Source organism: Diceros bicornis, chromosome 7 (genome assembly GCF_020826845.1).
Source record: "Diceros bicornis minor isolate mBicDic1 chromosome 7, mDicBic1.mat.cur, whole genome shotgun sequence".
Taxonomy (NCBI): Eukaryota; Metazoa; Chordata; class Mammalia; order Perissodactyla; family Rhinocerotidae; genus Diceros; species Diceros bicornis.
In genome coordinates, this window is record NC_080746.1 from 71133447 (window position 1) to 71154558 (window position 21112).

Genomic DNA, 21112 nt, shown 5'->3' on the forward strand with positions numbered 1-21112 from the left:
AGTACTAAGGGGAAAGGAAGTCTTCATTCTGCCCTGAAGGAATACATCTGAGGCAGTACACGTCCTCATGTCAAGTTTCGGACTTGTATTGAAGAAAAGCCTATGCTTGCTGACATTGCAGCATCCCAGTGGAGCAGAAAAAGGCCTGAGCTTCTCTGATTGTGTGCAGTTGTTGGTGACTAATTTACGAGCTACGTGTACTCCCCGGGGCCATTTTCTTCATTCTCTCCCTGGCGGCCTTTGTGATTTGATTTCTGAACAGGCCATTCTTTCCAATCTGCCATTCCTTCCAATAAGCAGAGAGCTTAAAGTTCAAATTGTTGATTGAATTCTCTTGAGGAGTTCAAGAGCTTTGCCGGGGCATTGCTGCAGTCCACGCTGCTGGATCCTGTTGTATCACCACTGATTGCATCCAGGAATCGGCCTGTCCATGGGGAAGACACGCTTCACTTCATCCAGTAGTGTTCCCCTTGGCCCTCTGAGCCACTCTGCTCCTTCAAGCGTTGGCTGTTAGCAGAACACAAAGCAGAGGAAGCCTGAAACCACCACCTCCTTTGTCTCAGCGCCAGCACCAAGACACTTGTCCCAGTCGTGGGATTTGGGAAATGATACACCGCCTTTCCTGGCATCTCCCAATCTTTGGGGTGTTCTTTTGCATTCATGACATGTACCCCCTCTCCTCAACGATATTTTCATTACCTTGTTTTTAGTTTAACCAGGTTAAAACTAAAAGGGGAGACAGTTAATTTCTCGTGCTTGGGTGTGATGGCATTAGGACCTCTCATTGATGATGGGGTGATGCAGAACTTACAGTGTAAACTAGAGGACTGAATACATTTACCTCTCTGTGTGAATGGAGCCAGGTCTGCATTTTCTTTTTTCTTTTTTTTTTGTGAGGAAGATCAGCCCTGAGCTAACATCCATACCAATCCTCCTCTTTTTTTTTTTTTTTTTGCTGAGGAAGACCGGCTCTGAGCTAACGTCTATTGCCAATCCTCGTCCTTTTTTTCCCCAAAGCCCCAGTAGATTGTTGTACGTCACAGTTGCACATCCTTTTAGTTGCCGTACGTGGGACGCCGCCTCAGCATGGCCGGAGAAGCGGTGCATCGGTGCGCGGCCAGGATCCGAACCCGGGCCGCCAGTAGTGGAGCACGCACACTTAACCGCTAAGCCACGGGGCCGGCCCCCTGGATTTTCTTATTAAGAGCAGTGCGAACAGCCTCATTCTACATTTTTATCCCTTCCTGGAGAAATCCTCTAATTAATTGGCCTCCAATGTAGGCAGTGCTCTAGAATAACATTGAGCCCAAAGCTTTTCTCATCAAAACCCAGGGTTTCTAAGCATTTCAGGTCTCGAGCAGCATTGAGCCTGGATGGTCGGTCACGTGGGTCCCATAGATTGCAGGTTCACCAAATGGCAAGGCCGTGGGCAGTGTGTGGAGTACTTGATGCAAATCTCAAAGCAGCCCTGAAGGTGGGCGGTGTCATCCTCACTTTACAGGTGAGGAAGCCGAGGCCCAGAATGGCCAAGTGACTTACCCAGGTCATAAGTCTGAATTGGATCTCAGGGCCAGCTGTCACCAAAGCCCAAGCTCTTTGCATAATGTCATACTGCCTCCCCAAAGAGTACTGGGCAAGGAAGAGGGCTCATTTCCCTGGCACAAGATGCTTTGACATTGTCTCCCTCAACTGAGCCCTCTTTTCATTGTGTCTGTATGTTTGAATTAAACGGAGATGATGGTAGGAGCTGGTACTCAGTCTAGAGCTAAACTTGAGCCTGCTGCCAGCTTGGGTCCCTCTGACTTTTCAAGGGAGATTTACCCCCTGCCTCTTGCTGTCACCTCCCAGGGGAAAGGGGGCCAAGGTCAAAAGGATGTCGTTTTCCCAACACCCAGACCTGGCATTAGCTGACCTAAATCCCAGGCTTCCTGGCGGAGAGTCGTCAGGAACGCCTACAAATCACCTGGATCCTCGTCTGCAATCTTTTATGATACTAAGCCTCACATTAGAATTAAAGGAAACGCTATTGACAATTATAAAATACTAAATATAGCTCAGTATATTTAAAAATGAACAATGGTAAAAGCCTTGAAAAATTTTTCTTTGATGTGAATGGAGTCTTTGGCATTTGGAAATACAATAAGATGAATTAATTGCTACTCATTACGTGGCAAGTCAGGAGAGGTATGAATGTGCCTTCTCTCCTCAGCATTACCTATTGCCTCACCGAAATAGCCCCCTTTTGTATTTACTCCTGCTTTCTCTAATAATAAGCAAATTAGAGATCATGGCTAGAAAAATTCAAGTGCCCTCCATCCTTTCTCCAAAACCATCATAGGGTTTTGTGATGTTTATCTGCTCAGGGGCTACTGCTAGTAATTACAGAGGTCATGTGAATCCACATAGTGCAAGGTTAGAAACAACATCTGCAAAATTACTTAGGAAAGTATTCTGTTTTGTCTTTTTCTGAAAAAGTGATTTTACAACCAAATTGCTGTCTTTCCTCTCTTGCACTGTATTTTTATGTTGCTGGGAACAGTATATGGAGAAAATCATTTGATAGCTATCAAGAGTTTTTGAATCCATAGTCGTTTTTTACTTTATGTATTTTTCCTGATGTATTGGTGGATTCTGTATGAATAAATTAGTTTGAAGTCTTTAAATTCTGAAATGATGGCCCCCGAGTAAACTGTTTAGAATATATTGATTTAGTATGCTGTTCATTAAAATTTCATAATTTTATTGGAACAGCTATAATATTTAATGGGCAGCTATAATATTGTATATGCAAGCATGTGACCTTTCTATATTATCTTTAAAATTTGTTTATGGTTAATGACTAAAAATTATGAGATAATTGATTCCCCAGAATAATCAAAAGCTGGGGAAGCAGAGGAGAGAGGGGAATAAGACTCCCGTGCTATTCAGAGACTGATTCATAAAATGCCCTCGAGTTTGAAGAGCACACCACTCCAGCCATGTGCATTTGTGATACGGCTGCCTTCCTGTCATGTATATTACATGTGGACATTTTCCAAACATTCTGTGCATTTCAACCATAAAAAGGAGGCAGTCAGCGGAACCCAGAGTTGTAGCAGCAGCCTTGGTCTGCTTCATGAAATATGAAAGCCTGTTTACTTAGTAACAATAACAGTTTGAAAGGCTTCAGGCTGAGGAGTTTATGCATGACATGGCCTGCTGGACCCCGTGTGGCTGAGATAGGCCATTGACAGCACGGTGTGCCAGAAATTGGACAGGGAAGAAAGTCGAGTGAGTACAGAGACATGCACCCTGAATTCGAGGGCTTTGTCTGCCCTCTTTCTCAATTCCATGGGCCATTTTTTCTTAGCAGCCCATCAACAGTCTCAGGCCCATGTTTCCTGCTCCATAAGTATTTTCCACATTCCAGGTCATGGGCTTGAGTTAGGGTTCAGTTTGGAAGAGGGAGATATGCCTTTTCTTTCCCCACTCCCCAAGCGTTCACCTCTTTGTGGCCTCATTCTTTGGAATCTTAGAGATAGAGAGTCTTAAAGTCAGAAATAAGGAGTCACTGTGAAGTTGTCCAAGCTTTTTCCTAGGACACGTGTTTCTTGTTTGTGCATGCTCATATGTCCGCATACACTCAGAGTATTTCCTGTGGTCTAAGACATCATAGGTGATAACTCAGTATTGACTTAATAACAGTTTTTCAAGATAGAACAACGCGCTTGTCCTTTGTAAATCTCATCCACATCTCAGAAATGTTGGTGTTGAAAACATCTTAGAATAAAATTAATATGATGTACAAACGTAGCATGTATTTTTGAATTTACTTAAGCTTTAGCTATTTGGATAAATTAGTGACAGCTTCCCACTTCCCCGCTTTAGTCTGGGGGTGAGTGGTGAGGATGGAGTGGAATGTTTAAAAGTCCAGACTATTAGACTAGAGTGACACAGAGAAGCAATTTACTCAGGTCTGACGCTTAGAGTTATAATTTCTTCGAAGCCAAGCATGTATCTCTAGGCTGAAAATGACAATTTAGAGATCCTTCCATTGAAATCTCTGAGCTCGACATCCTTCCGTACTCCCATTTCAGGATAAGTGGGTCTACAGCCAGGCTTTCAGTTCTGATTTCAAGATATCCCTGGCGGCGCTTATTATCTACAGGGTTATTTTAGATTTTAACCAAAAATTTTTAATCTTTTTAAGTTTCAAATGTATATCATAGATCAAGGGGAGATGTTATAAAATTAAATGAGTAGTCAGAGTGTCTCTACTACAAAAGGTGGGGAGATCACTGGTATAGACATTTTAGTCCATTTGCAGAAAATTGCCTATTCTCAAATAGGTAGGTCAAGTGCAGAAAGAACCTCTACTTGAGATAAAATTTCCTCTCCACACTTGGCTTCTCTCTATTAGGACAGGAGGCTGAGAGCTGCCCAAATTTCAACATCCTGCTGTCTTTTCACTACTGGTTTTTTGTCTATATGAATTAAGATGTCTTTGCTTATAATGGAACCACAGTCATAGCTACAGATACATTTAGAACCAGAAAGGCTTTAGAGAATAAAATACAGTGCTTTATTTTGTAGATGAAGAAAATTAGAGTGTTAAATGACTTGCCCAGAGTAACACAGCCCATTGGCATCAGGTGGAGGTGGGCTTGGAACCAGGTCTCCAGACTCCTCTGCAGGTCTGCCTTTTCCTGGCATAGAGCAAGTTGGTGCCATAGATGCAACTGATTTGCTCTCCTGCTTTTGAACTTGTGTTTTCATTCACATACCTTGTGGAGTGCTGGGTAATAAGAAAGTCAAACCTTACTTTCTTTAACAAAAGAAAAAGACCATGTTCTGAAGCTGTGTGACAAACAGCAAAGCTGGTGACTTTTTTCTCCTTTCCTCATTGACTGATTTCCCTGTTAAAAAAGAAAAGTAGGAAACTTCCGTGAACTTTTCACGATTTGAAGAACTTTTCAGTCAGCCCAGCTGAGGGAAACATCTCAAGCAGCTATAGAATAAGAGTGGGCCATGGAGACATGGGGAACTCATTTCCATTTGGACCTGGACTTTTGATTTGTTCTTGAATCACTCCCCCCAAGTGTGCACAAACGCACTGTGTATTGGGGTGAGCAGGGTCACCCCTGTTATCAGCATTTCATAAACACAGCACTCTCAGGTCTGAGAGAGGTGTCTTGATGTTCTTTGGGGATAGAGCCAAGCCCACGGCTCATTTGTAGTTACTCCTCAGAATTTGCATCAGCCAAGCAGGCCGGAGGCTTGGCCTGCCGCTTTCCCGCTCCTCTAGAAGGGGCCCTGGAGAAGTTGTAAGGCTTGTTCCTTGTTGGGGAAGGCGCCTGTGGTTATACCTATGCCATTACTTCAGTTTCAGAGGTCACCTTGAGGGCACTTATAACCTCTCAATAGGGGTTAAGTGGCTTGGGGGCTAGAGTACAAAGTGACTGGTCCAAAGAGAGACCCATGAGTTTGTATTGCTGTCGAGGTGCTCCTGACAGAGAAGGGAGTGAGTGACTGTTCGTTGTACATGGATTACCCTCCGAGAGGATGATGGAGCTGGTGGCAGGTGAAACCATAGGACCAGCTACGAGTAGATTGACTGGCACTGAGATCTGTGTGTGTCAGCCTCAGTTTGGCTTTAGGGCATTTGCACATGCCCCTTGAGTCTATCATAAAATTCCACTGACTTCAAGATTTGTCTTTTTTCGGGCATCTCAGTATCTGAAATGTTTCGGATCTTTAAAAAAGTTACCAGAGAAAGCTGGGTTAGGTTAGAGCATTCAGCAGATGAGCAAATGGAGCCTCAACTTGAAGAATGCCATCTGACCAGAGGCAGCAGAAGTATCACTAGTCACCCAGGGCCATTCTGTTGGGGACCAGTAATCCTGCAAGCTTCCAGGGCCCTCACAGTGTCCTTCAGCTACAGCACGTGCCCTGACAGATGTTCATAATGACCACGTGCATCCCCGAAAAGCTGTTACATGAGGTTCATTATTCTTTCAGTTGAGAGCCAGAGAAATGTGTAAAATATAAAATTTTATGCAAGTGTTAGGCTCTTTTTCAAGGGTTAATAGAAGCTCTTTGAAAATTCACATGGTGTTCCTGGCAGTTATGGGGCAAAATGGTGTCTCTACCTTGGGAGCACCTAATTGGTCTTAGAAGCCCCTGGTAGCTATCTTGTAGACTTCGAAATTTTTTTTTTTTAATTTCTCCTTTTGGCCTTGCCTTTGGCGCCTCAGCATCTTTAGTCATCACCTTTGGGTAATCTGTAGACATTAAAGCCACCTCTCAGCTGGTACCCAATGTCTTAGCCTGAAGCTTCCCTGGACCTTCACTCACTGTCTGAACTCTGAATGGCAGCTGTGGAGGGCGCTCTTTTTGATTTGATGCCACCATTTTATTCCCGCTTTGATGGCGTCTGGGCCTGGTATAGATTGTATAGACCCTCCACTGGCAGCCCGGAGGCTTGATGTATTCACCAAGCATGAAGCCCTGTCTGCACCATCAGGGCCTGTCACACACCAGGGGTCTAACTATTTCTCCATCTGTCCTGAGGAAGCCACAGAACCACTCTGTGGACGAGTTAGGAGTAGGTTTTGATTGTTGCCATGGTTGGGAATTGCCCTTCTAGATAGTTATCTGGGGCACACGTGCCTTCTAAAATGTGAAAAAAAACACACTCCTATACATTTTATTGTACTCAAGTATTGAGTGTTTGTATACATATGTATTTTGTAACTGAAGAGAGAAATAACCCTGCCTTTGTACGCAATCCTTTTAACAAATTGTTTATTGTTGTATCCAGGTAACAAGCATGGTAAGTATTTTCAGCAAATTGAGTATTCTGTATTTTAGCTGTGCTTGGCAGACTTTTTGGCTAGCTTTGTGTTATCAGCCTTGGCTTTTCTAGAAAAGACTCATGTAGGAAAAGGAGAAACCACTCACCTGGTAGCATCCCCTGTGTCCTTGCCTATAGAAAGTACCCGTGTAGCCTTAGACCCACGGCGGGGGTACCTGAGAAAGCATGCGCCCCGCCAGCATGCTGCCTGGCCCCGTCGTTGCCCCCCGCCCACCCCGCTGCTTCTGAGCCTCTCCCACCAGGTGTCTGCAGGGCTTCCAGGCCGTGCATGACTCCAGCAGCTCCTGGGACCGTGGCCCGGTGACGGCGCCACAGACAGGGCCTCCCGCACTCGTGGATGTCCACCGCAGATCCACATCCACGCCTCTTCTCTCGCCCGTCCTCCCATCTGTATGCTTAAAAGCAGGGCCGTTTTTTTTTTTCCTTTCTTTGGGTGTGTGAAGTCATTGGAGAAATCTCCCATTGGAAGCTGAAAAAATAAATACATTGTCCACTCTTAGAGGCTTCCAATTCTGTTGGAAAATGGAGTAAAAAATTTCTTTCGAGGGGCCGGCCCAGTGGCGCAGCGGTTAAGTGCATGCGCTCCGCTGCGGCGGCCCGGGGTTCGCAGGTTCGGATCCCGGGCACGCCCCGACGCACCACTTGCCAAGCCATGCTGTGGTGGCGTCCCATATAACGTAGAGGAAGATGGGCACGGATGTTAGCCCAGGGCCAGTCTTCCTCAGCAAAAAAGAGGAGGATTGGCGTTGGATGTTAGCTCAGGGCTAGTCCTCCTCACAAAAAAAAAAAAAAAAATTCTTTTGAAAACCTTGCCCCTGGGTGCCACCAGTCACCAGTCAGAGTGAGGGTAGGGTGAGTGTGTTGTAGCCTCGGGCTGTGTTTATTTATCGTGCATGTTTGCTGTTCCGGCCTCCCCTGTGGCTCTATTTTAGTCCGTGCGCTCGTGGCTGTGCTGTTTAAGCTGCCTGGTAGCCGTGTGTTCTGTATTAAGTCTGTGTGTCCCTGTCACCCTCAAGGATCAGACTGCAAAGGATAAGGCCCTGCAGCACATGGCCGCCATGTCCTCAGCCCAGATCGTCTCGGCCACTGCCATTCACAACAAGCTGGGGCTGCCAGGGATCCCACGCCCCACCTTCCCTGGGGCGCCGGGGGTAAGTCGCAAGCCAGATCCAGTAACGGTGGCCTCTAGAGGCATGGGGCCGGCGTGGGGCCAGCGTGGGCCAGCGTGAAGCCGTCCACCCAGTCAGGTCTGTGAGAGAGGAGAGACCACCTTGTGGTGAACTGATGCTGGGTGCAGAATGGTGAAAGAAAGGAAGGGACTCAGGGAGCTGGAGAGAGGGGAGTAAGAGAAGAGAGAGAGAGGAAGAGGAAGGGACGCTTAGTCCCTGAAGACATGGAATTAAGTGTCACTTTTCTGGTGCCTTTCTGGGTTGTGGTCCACCTCTTCTCTGTTTCCTGGCCCTTGGTCTCTTTTCCTGTGTCCTCAGGGTCACTTTTTGGCAACTAGTCCCTAAAGGGGCAAAGTATTCTCTTTCCGTTTTCATTTTGTGCCTACCAAGAGCCGAGAAGCTTAATTTTATGATCTCATTTAATCCTCGCAGTAATCTTAAATGCCTCTGATTGTTAATGCCATTTTACAGATGAAGAAACTGAGGTTACCAAGTAACAAAACAAGAGTTTGGGTGACTTGATCATCATCACATGGAAAATGACATCAGGGCTCAAACCCAGGGCCTGTGACTCCCTGTACGACTCCCTTTACATCCTGCTGCCTCTCCAGCAGGGCGTCAGCAGGCACCAAAAGCCTCAGGGAAGCTCACGGCAAAGGAGGTGTCTGCACTGCATCTCGGAGCTCCCTGCCTCTTGTTCTGAGCTTGGTCCTCTCCCCTCTGGGCACTCGGTGCTGTGAGCTGTGGAGGCAGAATACTTCACAGGGAGTGTTTCAGAGTGGAAGGAGGAGGAAGAGAAGGATGAGTGGGTGCATAGATAAACCAGTCAGACAGAATATTTGTGAACCCTCTGCAGTGTGCCCACATCTCTGTTAGGTGTCAGAAAAGCACTGAAGAGCTGCTGCCTGGTCCCTGCCCTCGGGGGTTATCGGGAAGAGGAGCTAGAGAGAGCCCTGGTTGCTAGGCCGAGGATGGAGGCTGCGATCTCGTGCGTAGCAGTGACCACATCTGCATTTTGGGAGGGTCGCTCTGCAGCTGGTGGATGATCTGAACCCACTGTCTTTAGCAGGGATTGTAATGCATAGACATCCTGAACCATGTTTTGAAGTGAACTCATAATCCTGAACCCTCTTGCATTTTGCCTTCCAGTTCTGGCCGGGAATGATACAAACAGGGCAGCCAGGATCCTCACAAGAGTAAGTCTGAGGAGGGACCGGCACTGACAACAAGGGAGTGGTCACAGCCCACCCTGGGTAGCGTGTTCCCAGGACCAGACAGCCTCGGGGCAGGGAGGAGAAAGGAGATTTAACCTGAGATCACCGAGTGTCCCCATTGCTGTCGCCTGAGGCCAGTAGCAGGGAAGAAACTGCTGAGATCCAGGAGATGTGTAAACACCTCACTCTCACCTTGAGTATCAGTGGTCATCCAGCCAGAAAGAGGAGGAGGGTCCCCGTCCTCTCATGGCTTTGGAGGGTAGAGCCTGCGGTCTTCCTGAGGAGTGCCTGCAGCTGATAGAAAATCCTACTGATGCTCTGAGGCCAAAAGAAATAAGCTCAGTAAAGCAGAGATAAGGGCAGTCTGGAGAGAAAAGCAGAAAGGACATCCTGCCCATAGATTCCCAAAAGAACTTGAGCTATTTGGCCTAGAGAAGGAGAGCCTGAAGCGTGTCGCAAACCTTGCCTAGACGTGGTGACCACTGACCTCGGTCTCCGCAGGGACGAGAAGAGAGGTTCAGAGGGCGATGTCACAGCCTGTGGGAGTCAGTCTGCCGCCTGTCCAGCTCGACCCATTGAACTGGCATGAGGCTTGGTGGTTTCGTCCCCAGCGCCCTGCTGGCCCCTCTGGGTTGGAGAGCGTAACCGACTGTGTCGTGGCGGAGCTCTGCCTGGGCTGTGCTTCCGCCTGCAGGCGGGGAAGCTTACAGTGGGGAGGCCCCCGGCTTGGGTCTCTAGCCATGGGAGGCCAAGGTCAGGCCTGGGGAGCAGCCGCTGCTGCAGTCGTGGTTTCTGACTCTCCCTACTCCTCTGTCCCCAGCGTCAAGCCCTTCGTGCAGCAGGCCTACCCCATCCAGCCGGCGGTCACGGCCCCCATTCCAGGTGAGTGTCCGTGGGACTCCCTCTCGGGGGAATGCCCACACAGCTGACAGCCAGGCCTGTCGCTTTGTTCCGCAGCCGCACATCCCCCCTTATCTGTAGAGCCGTGGACGCCCTGTCCTCGCTCCCACCCTCCTTAAGGCAGGGGTTATCCTGGAGCTCAGGAGGGTCTCGGGGATGTCCAGTTCTCCTCAGTCACCTCCCAAGATGGGTTTTTAAAGAAACAGGAAGCCTCATCACTTTCACTCAGGACCCTGGGTCATCCTTGGAAGGGGAAGTTGCTGTGGTTCCTTCCTCATCATAAACAGGCCAAATTGGGCAATCCAAGTCTTGAGGGCAGATAGGGTTTTAGTCACACTTTCTTAGATAAGTAGGTTTCGGTTCCTGTACCCTTTTCCTTAAAGGAGAGCTTACGTGGAAGCCCAAACTAGAAACCAAGAATCTGGCTGGCCCAGCCACTCCCTCCCCCACATGCATGCACGTTGAGTTATTCACTGGAGCTGCTCTCCATTCGAGTCCCTAAACTGAAATGCATTCACATGCTGCCTTCTGCTCCAATATCTTGGAGCCTTCTGAGAGAATATTCTAAGATGCTGCTGACTAGTCTTAAGAAAGGAGACGGACAAACACAAGACGTGCCCGGCACATCCCGGTCTCACAGGAGATCTTTGCAAGCATTCACTTCTGACCCCTCAGCACTCTCACCTTGGTCCCCAGCTCGGCCCTCTGTCCTCATGCCACAGCCCGTAACCTGAGCTGAAGTTGACTTTACGAGGAGCCACATGCATTGTGCTTCTCCGCTGGCCACTGCTTCTGGGATCCTCGGCCAGAATCCCACAACTGCCTGACTTAGATCTACCCTGAGACTCTGGTGGAAGGGGGCTGTTGGCCTTTCCTCCCAGGTCATCCTGTTTGTAGGGCCCTATCCCAGGATGGGCCGCCAAGGGGCGGCAAATGGCCAGCTTTAAAGGTGACGATTGGTCTTTCAGGGTTTGAACCTGCATCAGCCCCAGCTCCCTCGGTCCCTGCCTGGCAGGGCCGCTCCATTGGCACAACCAAACTTCGCCTGGTGGAATTCTCAGCTTTTCTCGAACAGCAGCGAGACCCAGACTCGGTGAGTGTGCTCAGAGAGTGTGCCTTGAATCCAAGATTTGCTTCCCATTCCTGTTCACCTTCGCACTCCTATCCCCTGCCCTTGTGCCTCACAAATAACCTGTGTGAGAACAGACCTGGGAAGAATAGCCAAGCAGCCTTTCAATTAAGTAAAAAGGTATCTCTGTTGACAGATATGTAGAACTTTAGAGCTGAATGTTTCTGGATGCTCTAGACCTCAAACTCCAGGGAGTACTGGATCTGAAGGGAACGACCTTAAGAGCTCTTGAATTTGGTAAAATGTAACATTTACTGAGCCTTGCCATGTGCTGGAACTGCATGAAGCTATTATATACATGATCATATTTATCCTGAAACAGACCCCATAAGGGTAGGTGCTATCTGATAGATGAGGAAACAGAGAGGTTAAGTAATTTCTCTAAAGTCACACAGTTAATATCTGATTGATTAGAGATTCAAACTCATCTTTAAAACTCAAGCCTGAACATTCAGCCATTATTTTATACTGCCTATCTAAGTCTATGTTTTCTCAAGATAGCAAGTTTTTATCTTCTTAAGAAGTAACAAGATGGTACTTTAACAGTTTGATGAAGAATGGGGATGCATTATAATATAAATACAAGTAACATTGGTGTCTGGACTCTATTTTTCTTCTTTCCCGTCTCATCTCCCCTGCCCCATCTAGTGCCCATCATCCCATTGTTTCTCAGCCAGGCCCATCAGTTCCCATACATATGTGAGCCTCCTTTCTTTCCCACTCCACAAGCCCAAGACCCTTTCTTCACTCCCACTCCTTGGCTGTGAGTATGAACATTGCATCTGTGTGTGGGTGAGCCCGAAGGAAAAATTGAAGAAATCACGAGTTTGTCTTTGGGATTTTCACCAACTCCTTTCCATATTCTCTGTCCCACCCCGCTGATCTCAGGTGGCTACCAAAAGCACATAGGTGCCATGCTGCCTGTGTGTTTGCCACTTTGCTGTCATTCTGTTATCAGGAAAGAGTGTCATGAATGAGTTTACCATCTGTTGTGAATAACTCAGATGCTGAACCGTTGGAGGTGACCTCTCCTGGAGTATTTGTACTTTAGCTCAGTGGAAAGCCTCTGATGATCGGGTGGGGGAGACACCATGGGCAGAGGGGCTTCTACCAGCCGTCATCAGAGTGGGGGCTTGGGGACTCCTGTGGCCCACTGGCATTTACAAGAAGGGGGTTGGTGATGGGTTAAAATCCATATCTGTGGGAGCACTGAAAGAAACAACAAGATTACCTTTGTAATTCTAGGCTGCTGCTGCTGTCTGGGAAGTGTGGATGATTCTTTGGCTGAAGGCTGGCCTTTGGTCCAGATGGTGCTTCTGCTTTCCGTAACTTGTGTTTGTGTAACACCTCGTTGCTTATGGAGTACTTGGTCATTGATTATTTCATTCTGTCCTCATACTGCTGGTGAGGTGGGTTCTGTTTTCCCCATTTTACAGATGAAGAAACTGAGGCCCAGACACATTATTTAGCCGATAAACAGGAGCCCAAATCTACGTCAGGTATACTCTTTTCATTACCGTAAGCCACCACCAATTTTAAAGGTCTCTTGAATTGTGTATTCAGTCTGCATATCTGCTGTGTAAGCAGATCCCTCTCTTTGCTTGTGACCATATTTTTAAGACTAGAACTCCAAGGCACTGGGAAGCAAAGTCCCAAGACAGTAGTTGTTTCCCTGTTTAAAAGACTATAGAATATCTTATCAGAATAAAAAGAAATTTTTTTTAATTAAAAAAGCCTATGGCAGCCACCTCCTTATGACCGTCCCTTCTAGTTATGGACCCATTAGGGCCCAGAATGCCCGATTCCTCTTTTTGTTGTTGTTAGTGTTTATTGGGCTTAACATTTGGAACCCCTGATAGATTCATTCAGGGCCTTCAATAAACGATCACGAGCACCTGCAGGTGTAAGGCGCCATACCGAGGAGGGGCCCAGTGCTGCACAGACGGCCACGGGCGCCGCCCATGCAGAGTGTGAGATCTGGTGAGGAGACGCACACGAAGCAGCCATCACGCAGGCAGTCATTGTGAAGTGTGGTGGCCACAGGAAGGAAGAAGACTGAATGCTGTGAGTGATGGATGGGGAACAGGGCAGGCTTCCTTGAGGAGTAACCCTTACACTGATAGGCAGAGGGTTGATATACACAGGGGAAGAGTAAGGGGAGGAACGTTCCAGAGCTGATGACTCTGAAGTGTATAAAGCAGTGAGTGGAGCTGGTGAAGATTTTAGTGAAGGCAGAGCCCACTAACCATTTGGAATAGAGTCCAGAGATAACATGTTTCATGGATGTTCAGGATTATACCTAATCATCTGAATGGTTGAACTGGATATGGCCTTTTCTTGATGAATTAAAAGGCTTGGCTCTATAGATTGGACTCTAACACATGACTTCAATGGTCCTGAAATAAATGGAAGGCCTGATGTGAGTCAACTCCCTTGGGCCTCTTGAGAAAATAATTATATTTTAAGGGGACGTGAGTTGAAGACTAGAAGAAATTGGAATTCATTCAACAAATACTTTTCAAGCACTTGCTCCATGCCAGCCGCTGTTTCAGGTGCTAGGGATTCAACAGCAAAGGAGACTAAGTCCTTATTCTCACGGAGTCTCTGTTCTGGTGGAGAAGACAAACGAGAATCACCCGGGCAAATACATACACAGTCTGTCAGGTGATGCTAAGGCTAATGTGGAATAACGGTCCTTCTTCACAATTGAAAATTACTTGCCCTTTAGATTAAAAAAGTATAATTTCATAAAATAACAATACCTTCTAATAGATAGGTTGATGTTTCTGGCTTGTTGTATTATGATTTTAAATTATGTCCATCGGATACCGCCAACCACAGCTGTAACACTCATGAAATTATTTTAGTATTTTAACATCAGTCTCAACTGTTGATGTTACTTCTAATATTACGATATTATGGACACTTATTTTGCAATGATACACAAATGAGTTTAATGTCTACAAAGGCATACGTGGCAGACTGTGAGGAGCGTATGTGTTTGATTTTAGTGGAAATGTGAGGGCCTGAAGGATGGTTCTTGTGCTAGAGGAAGGGAAGAGACCCTTGAAAAGAAGGTGATTGACTTATTGAAATGAGGGGAGAATTAACAATTATTTAAAGCATTGTGACAGTGTCTCAAGCACCGGCTTCTCAAATTATATAACACATGCTTTATTTTGGAAACACGAGGTGCCGTGACAACGAACATGTGGTGGCACTTCAGAAACAAGGTTATGCTGAGCAACCTGTCATGTGTGTATGGTTCCTCTGGTTCTCAGATTTTTTGTGGCTTCTCAGAGTTTAATTTTACTAAATTTTTGTTCTAACTCTAGGAAAATTTAAAGCCATCTAAAATAAATTCCACTAGTACATTTTAACACATTTGGATATACTGTACTTAAAATTTAACCTCAAACATTAAGCATGTTAATTTGATAAGGAAGCCAACAAAGTGACACATCACTGAAGGTCCCTAAACAAATTCAACTTTGCGTTTGGGTTCTCCCAGTCTTTGCATCCAACACGTGCACACGTCTCCCGACTTCTTTGTACTGGTCACAGGCTCAGTGGAATCATGGGGTTGTAGGTAGTGCTGACAAAAACCAAACAGAGAAATCAATGAGCTGGGTGCAGTGCTAACTATTTTTCATTAGTGATTTCTTTCATCCTTATCCCAGCCCTAGGAGGCAGGTAATTCTATTCCTTCCTATAGAGGAGGCCTGGGGAGATTGCTGTCTCATAGCCAGTCAATGGCTGTGGCCGGGTCTGACCCCTCCTCTGCCTGTACTATCTCCCAAGAGGGGATAAGGCACGATGCACACTTGGGTAGCAACAGAACCACGAGGAGAACCGAGTTTGCCTGGTCCTGGGTCCAGGAGGGCCTCCCTTGGTACCAGCTATTCTGGAAATTCACTCTTCAGTTTACCATGTTACCATTGTCACCACTAAAGACTTCTTCACAACTCTGCCACCCTGAGCAGTGGTAGGACCAGCACTAGTGCCAGTAGTGGTGATAGCCAACACTGTGTGTTGTCTTATTTCATCCTGTGACACAGCCTGCGCACTGTTCGGCAGCTAACTGACATTGGAAATGGGATTCAGATCCAGGTCTGCTGACTCCACATCCTGAGATCGTGACCAAAAGGCTGTAGGGTCCACTTGTATCCAGCGAGTAGCCTGTTTCTGTGGTCTAGCGCTGGCCATAATCTATGAGGAGCTAAGGGAAGAATAATCTGGGGGACGAGTGCCCCCTGCTGGCTCTGCATCGTGTAAACCAGACGGCAGCGTTTCCCCTAGTCGGTGGCTGTTTACGTTGGTGGCGAACCAGCAAGTCAGTCCCTCTGTTACCTTTGGCTCCACTAGAAGCTAAGAGAAAAACAGCAGAGGGTGAAGAAAGGAAGGAAGAATCTAAAAAACAAAGACTATTTTAGAAATGGTTAGTGATGCTTGAAAATACACTTTCTACATTATTTCAGTGCTGCATATCCAAGGACTTAAGCGTTAAGTGCACGATCCTCCACTCAGGGAGGGCTCCTTAAAGACTCCTGGCCTGAAATCCAGGTCCAGTTCTTGGAGGCTGAGTTGGGCAGCTGCTCCTTTAGACTGATGAAAAGCTGGCCCTGTTGAGCTGTGAGCTGACTCCTGTGCTTGTGCGGGGAGTGGTTTTCCTGATAAAGCCTTAGAGGAATTCCTCTCCCCCCACCCTGGGGCATGGCAGGTTCCTGCAGCCCCCCTGCAGCTCAGCCACATCCTGCTCCACAGCCAGCAAACCCTGCTCTTCCCACTGCCCAGGCACAAGGTTGTATGTTGAATGCCTGTCATGGTCTGGATGCCAGAACAAGCAGGACTGTGAGCAGGAAGAGAGCCGGTGAGGGTTTGCTTAACTAGGAGCTATGCAGCCTGAGAAGGGACAACTTGGAGATGGAGAGGGAGGGACAGGGAGATGATTCTCTTTTGAAGAAGCACTGTCATGTGGAAGAAGAAAAGGTCCGTGATGTGGTACAGGAACAAACCTGAACAGGGAAGACACACCTCGGCTATATAAGATGGCAATAACGAGCGTCACCAGCACTTATGGAGCTGTGTTATAAGCACTGTATGCCAAGCTTTTGACACAGGTACTGGTCTTATGTCCAGTGTATAAGTGAAGGAATGGAGGCTCAAAAACATTAAGGTACATGATCAAGATCCCTGCCAGGAGGTGGCCGTGCCAAAGTTTGGCTTCACTCTGTATTAACCACTTCACTGTACTGTTGAAGAAATAAAGAAATTATTCAAATGTAAAAACAGTTGCCTTGCAAGTGTGAGCTCCCTAAGCAGAGGCTGATTGTAGCGGGGCCCTTCGCATCGGAGAGAGTTGGGCTGGGTTTTCTCTGAGCTCCTTTTCCAACATGTGGTTCTGTGATTCTTCTCAGGGTTTGGGGCAAAGGAGTGCGAGAAGCAAGGAATGTTCTCACCTGGACTTTAGAATGTATCTTCCACCATGCTCTAGTGGCAAATGTTTGTTCTAGTGGAACAAGAAGGCTGGGATCTGAATTCTTAGGAGCTGGGCGAGGTTTGGGGCAAATGACTTCATAGCTCAGCCTCCTCCAGTCTGTACAGTGGGCCTAATAGGACCACTCTAATTGTATTACTGTGACAGTTATAGTCCGTAACATCCCTGGATATGTCAAGCACTCCACAAATGTTTTTTGAACCTGAGTTTCTTGTAGTCATGTAGCCGGAAGTCAGGTCAGAGACCTGGAAGGGACCAGGCTTGGGAGAATCTGCTCACCAGGTGGTTTGGACTCTTGAAACTCAGGTGGGAGCCAGAATATTTTTTTAATTGATATTTCTTGAATACGTAGTAAATTCACATGGTCAGACAATCTACAAGCATACAAGAATGGAGGGAGACTTCCCGTCCTTCTAATTCCTATCCCACCACCAAGTAGGTAACCACCATTACTAGTTTCTCGGTGAGTCTTGGATTTGAATATGTGTATAGCGTAACACGAATATGTACTCTGCCACCCCAGCCCCCTTTAAGGAGAAGATGTGATGCAACATGTGTTTCAGGAAGGTGACAGCTGCAGCAGGTTAGAGAATGGACTAGAGGTAGAGAGACGACATTACTGGTCCAGATGATGGGTGACAAGGACCAAACCAAGGCATGGGCAGTGGCCGAGGGTCCGAGAAATAGGAAATGGCAGAGGGGAGAGACGTTGTGTTGATAAGATGAAAAGGCCTTGGGGGTTAATTCGCTGTGGGAGGAAGAGGACAGTGGAAACGGCGGAGTTTGTGAGACGGGGCTGGTGTTGTCATGTGAAGAGTCATGGAACAGAGAAGGACGCAGCATTGCTAAGAATTGCCTTTGTGATGATATTATTTCTTTTTGTTCTCAAAATAAAGGTGTTGAAATGGGTATTGGAGACGCACAGGCTCATGGATAGAAGGTTGGCTATTTGAACTTTGTCTGAATCCAGAGCCCATGGGGGGTGTGTGTGTGTGTGTGTGTGTGTGTGTGTGTGTGTGTGTATGATGCCTGCCCCACTACCTGGGGGAATGGAGAGGACAGGGCATGTTACTGTGTCACAGGTGGCAGCCAGGGAAGGAAGGTGCTCGGGGACACGTGGAGAAAGAAGAAAGTAAGGACACTTGATTTGGGCCGCAAAGGAGGAGAGAGTTCCTTAAGAGTGCCCAGGTGTGGGGATGGCAGGTCCTCGGCCAGGGGTTTTGCTGCCTGAAGTGTCCTGGCCCCTTACTTTATTTCTGAGTGGCTGGAACAGCCTGAGAGTGTGGGACCTCCTAGATGTGGGGGAGTGAGTCAGCAGTCTTCACAGCCTGGGGGAGCCTGCCGTGAAGTTCTGCAGATGCAGTCAGCCCTCCGTATCCACGGGTTCCACTGACCGCAGATCATGTGGTACTGTGTTTACCATCTGGTCCACTGTGGGTGGAGTCTGCGGATGTAGAACCCGTGGATACAGAGGGCCACCTAAGAGACTTGAGCATCCGCAGAGTTTGGTATCCCAGAGGGTCCTGGAACCAATCCCCGTGGATACCAAGGGACGGCTGTACATCCTGCAGATAACCTTATTCTTTTCCATTAAGGCAGTTGGTCAAATGTGGGCTCAAGGATGATTTAATTTTCATATCTTTATAGCTTCTTTCAAAGGCCTAAATTCACAAATCAACTAAAATTCCTTTGTCAGACCACAGATCCGGACTTTGGTTTGGAAAATGTGACCAGTGCAGCTCTAAGGAAATAAGACATTGATGAGGCTTATGGCAGAAAGAAGGGCAGGTTGTTTGTATGGGGATCAGATTGGAGAAATAAGGAAATAAGATCAGAAGCAAGGTTTAAATTCTAGATTGCCAGGAGAATCCTCACCTGTGCCCTGGACCAGGTGGAGAAGGGCGAGGTTTCTCTGGAGGCTCCCAGGCCCTGAAGTGGCTGCTGAGGCAGTTACTGTGTCTCAGAGTGGGGTCGTGTATTCATGGGGAACAGCTCTTTGGGAAAATCTGGTTTCTAGTTTTTCAGAAAAGAGGCTCCTTCCTGCCCCCAGTTCAGGGCTGGCACGTGGATCTCATTAAGAGTAAACCTGCATACGGCATCTGTGCACCTCCCTACGGCTCACACAGGGCTGTCTTGTTTACTGTTTCATTTGACCTTCACATTGACCCCTGGAGATGAGCAGACCAGGTGTCATCCTCGTGTTCAGATGAGGAAGCAAGGCCCAGAAAGGTTAAGCAACTCACCTCAGGTCACACAGCTCAAGAACAGTGGAGCCTGGATTCTAACCCCTGTGTTGTTAACATACATGCTTAGACTAGCTGGTCAGAAAGCACATTTGGCCTTCCGGGTCTCAGAGGAAACCTACAGTAGGTCTGACAGTTGGCTGTGTCCAGTGTTTGTGCTTCTTCCAGGTTTTTCTTGTGTTTTACCAAGTGTAGCGTGGGCTTCCGGTAGGACACAGGAGATGGAGTGTCTTCCAGCGTGGGGTGGCCAGCTCACTGTGGTGTGGTGTGGTTTTTCCCACCCTGTCCTGCATGGCTGTGAGCTGCCCTGTCAGCTCATCCGTGCCCAGCTGCACCCTCTCACGGCAGCAGTGGGGGTCCCTCTCAGGGTCTGAGCTGCCCTGGGCACTCACCCTCTTTCTTCATTACCATTTGGAGATGAGGCAATTGAAAGCATCTGGAAATCTGGGTTTTCTAGACCTTGCATGAAGGCCCGGCCAGGTTCCATCTGCTTTCCTTGGCAGGTCAGCACCCGTCCCACCTGCCTGCCCTGCACTCAGCCGTGGTACCTTATCAGCTGTACTCATAAGGGGAAGACACACTTCTTTCTAGGAAGACAGCAGCCCCTCTGTGAAGATGGTGGTGGGAGTGGGAGGTGGGAGTGAGGGTGGCGCCTCCTGGTGTGAGATCTCAGGAGGAAGGACTTGCTTGCTCCTTGTTTCTTGTTTTTGATGATGTTTCTTTCTGGGAAGATCACAGGGGAAGGGATGAAGCAGCCCCCCGGGGGCCCAGAGCTGATGCCTCTGAGCAGCGAGCTGAGGGGAGAGCCTACTGGAGCAGGAGCCCAGGCGAGCCCCTCCCCTCCCCCGAGGGCTGAGTATGCAGGTCACTCTCCTTGGCCGGGCAGCACAGCCACTCCCTGCCCCTGCAAGGCCCAGACGTCATCTCAGGTTGCCCTGGCTGCTCTGGGGGCATCTGGACAGAGATCCTGGGCAGGAACCGGACAGGAAAGCAAATGTAGGTGATTTGTCCTTGTTCTGTTCCACCTTGTACATTAGCATCCCTTAACTTGAGTTGTCTTGGTTTCTTTAAATTTCTGAGTGGATTATAATTTTTCTCGTGGTATTGTTGGACAGCAGTCATTTTTCAAGGTTTTACTACGTTCTTTAAATACTTGGAATTTTTGAAACAAGGTTAGAAAACGACCGCCACCTTCAGGTCAGATGGTGTAGTGAAGCGCTGGGGCGTGTCCGAGGGAGCAGCACAGACAGACGCCCAGGATCAGCCGATTTTAGGTCTTTTCCTTCCTTTTCCACAAAAAGTGAACTACCTCATCAGAGGTCTGTGGAATAGAATGTGTTGGCAGTCCTTTCAAAAAAGAGAAAAGAAAGAAAATAAAAGCGAAGTGGCCACTTTGGGGAGTTGTATTGCTCTGGTTTGTCTCATCTGCAGGCTGGGCCGCCCTAGCCCCACTTGCGAGGACAGGCCGTGCATGCTCCGGAGAGCGGACACGGACTGTGGGAAGTGTGGGGGCCAGATCCCTCCCGGCCCCGCGTGCCCATCACCCGCCCCGGCCACCCTGCATTACAGTAGCTAATGGCAGTGTTGAAACAGCGCGAATCACCCTAATGTGTCTGAAACTTTCCTCTCGGAACTTCTACTTTAAATTTTAGTATTTCCATTTGATTGCTATCAGAGGGGCAATCTTAATTTCAGATTATCTCATCTGAAGTAAAGGAGCGTCATGATTATCTGAGGAAATAATAGCAATAACAAATCATGTGCTAGGCACAGCATTACGTATTTTCCATGCATTATCTCATTTAATCCTCGTGACGCTCCTTCGAGATAGGGACTGTCATTATCCCTGCATCACGGATGTGGAAACTGCAGCAGAGAGGGTGGAAATTGCCCGTCCCAGATGACTCAGCGAGGAAGTGGTGCCAGCACCAGGGTTCTGACCCAGACCCCGGCTGACCTGGAGTCCGAGTGTGCCTTGCTCCTCCCTGCAGCCTTCTCCACGGCCAAGAGGAGAGCCTGGGAGAAGAAGGCCCTCTGAAACTCCGGGGTGGCTAAATAACCCTTTGCAAGAAACTTTTGTTGAGTTTTTAGGTTTATGTTCCCCTTT

At 47.8% G+C, this 21112-nt stretch overlaps 1 protein-coding gene across 6 annotated transcripts in view; it reads left to right on the forward strand.

Annotated features, from left to right (window-relative positions):
* Nucleotides 1-21112, forward strand: part of TEAD1 (TEA domain transcription factor 1) — a 255351-nt gene that overhangs the window by 189529 nt on the left and 44710 nt on the right. For all 6 annotated transcript variants that reach the window (XM_058546003.1, XM_058546006.1, XM_058546001.1 and 3 more), the window contains 4 exons: nucleotides 7870-8004; nucleotides 9172-9218; nucleotides 10057-10118; nucleotides 11105-11229. In XM_058546003.1, coding sequence (XP_058401986.1) covers nucleotides 7870-8004; nucleotides 9172-9218; nucleotides 10057-10118; nucleotides 11105-11229 — 369 coding nt within the window. The remainder of the gene's footprint in view (nucleotides 1-7869; nucleotides 8005-9171; nucleotides 9219-10056; nucleotides 10119-11104; nucleotides 11230-21112) is intronic.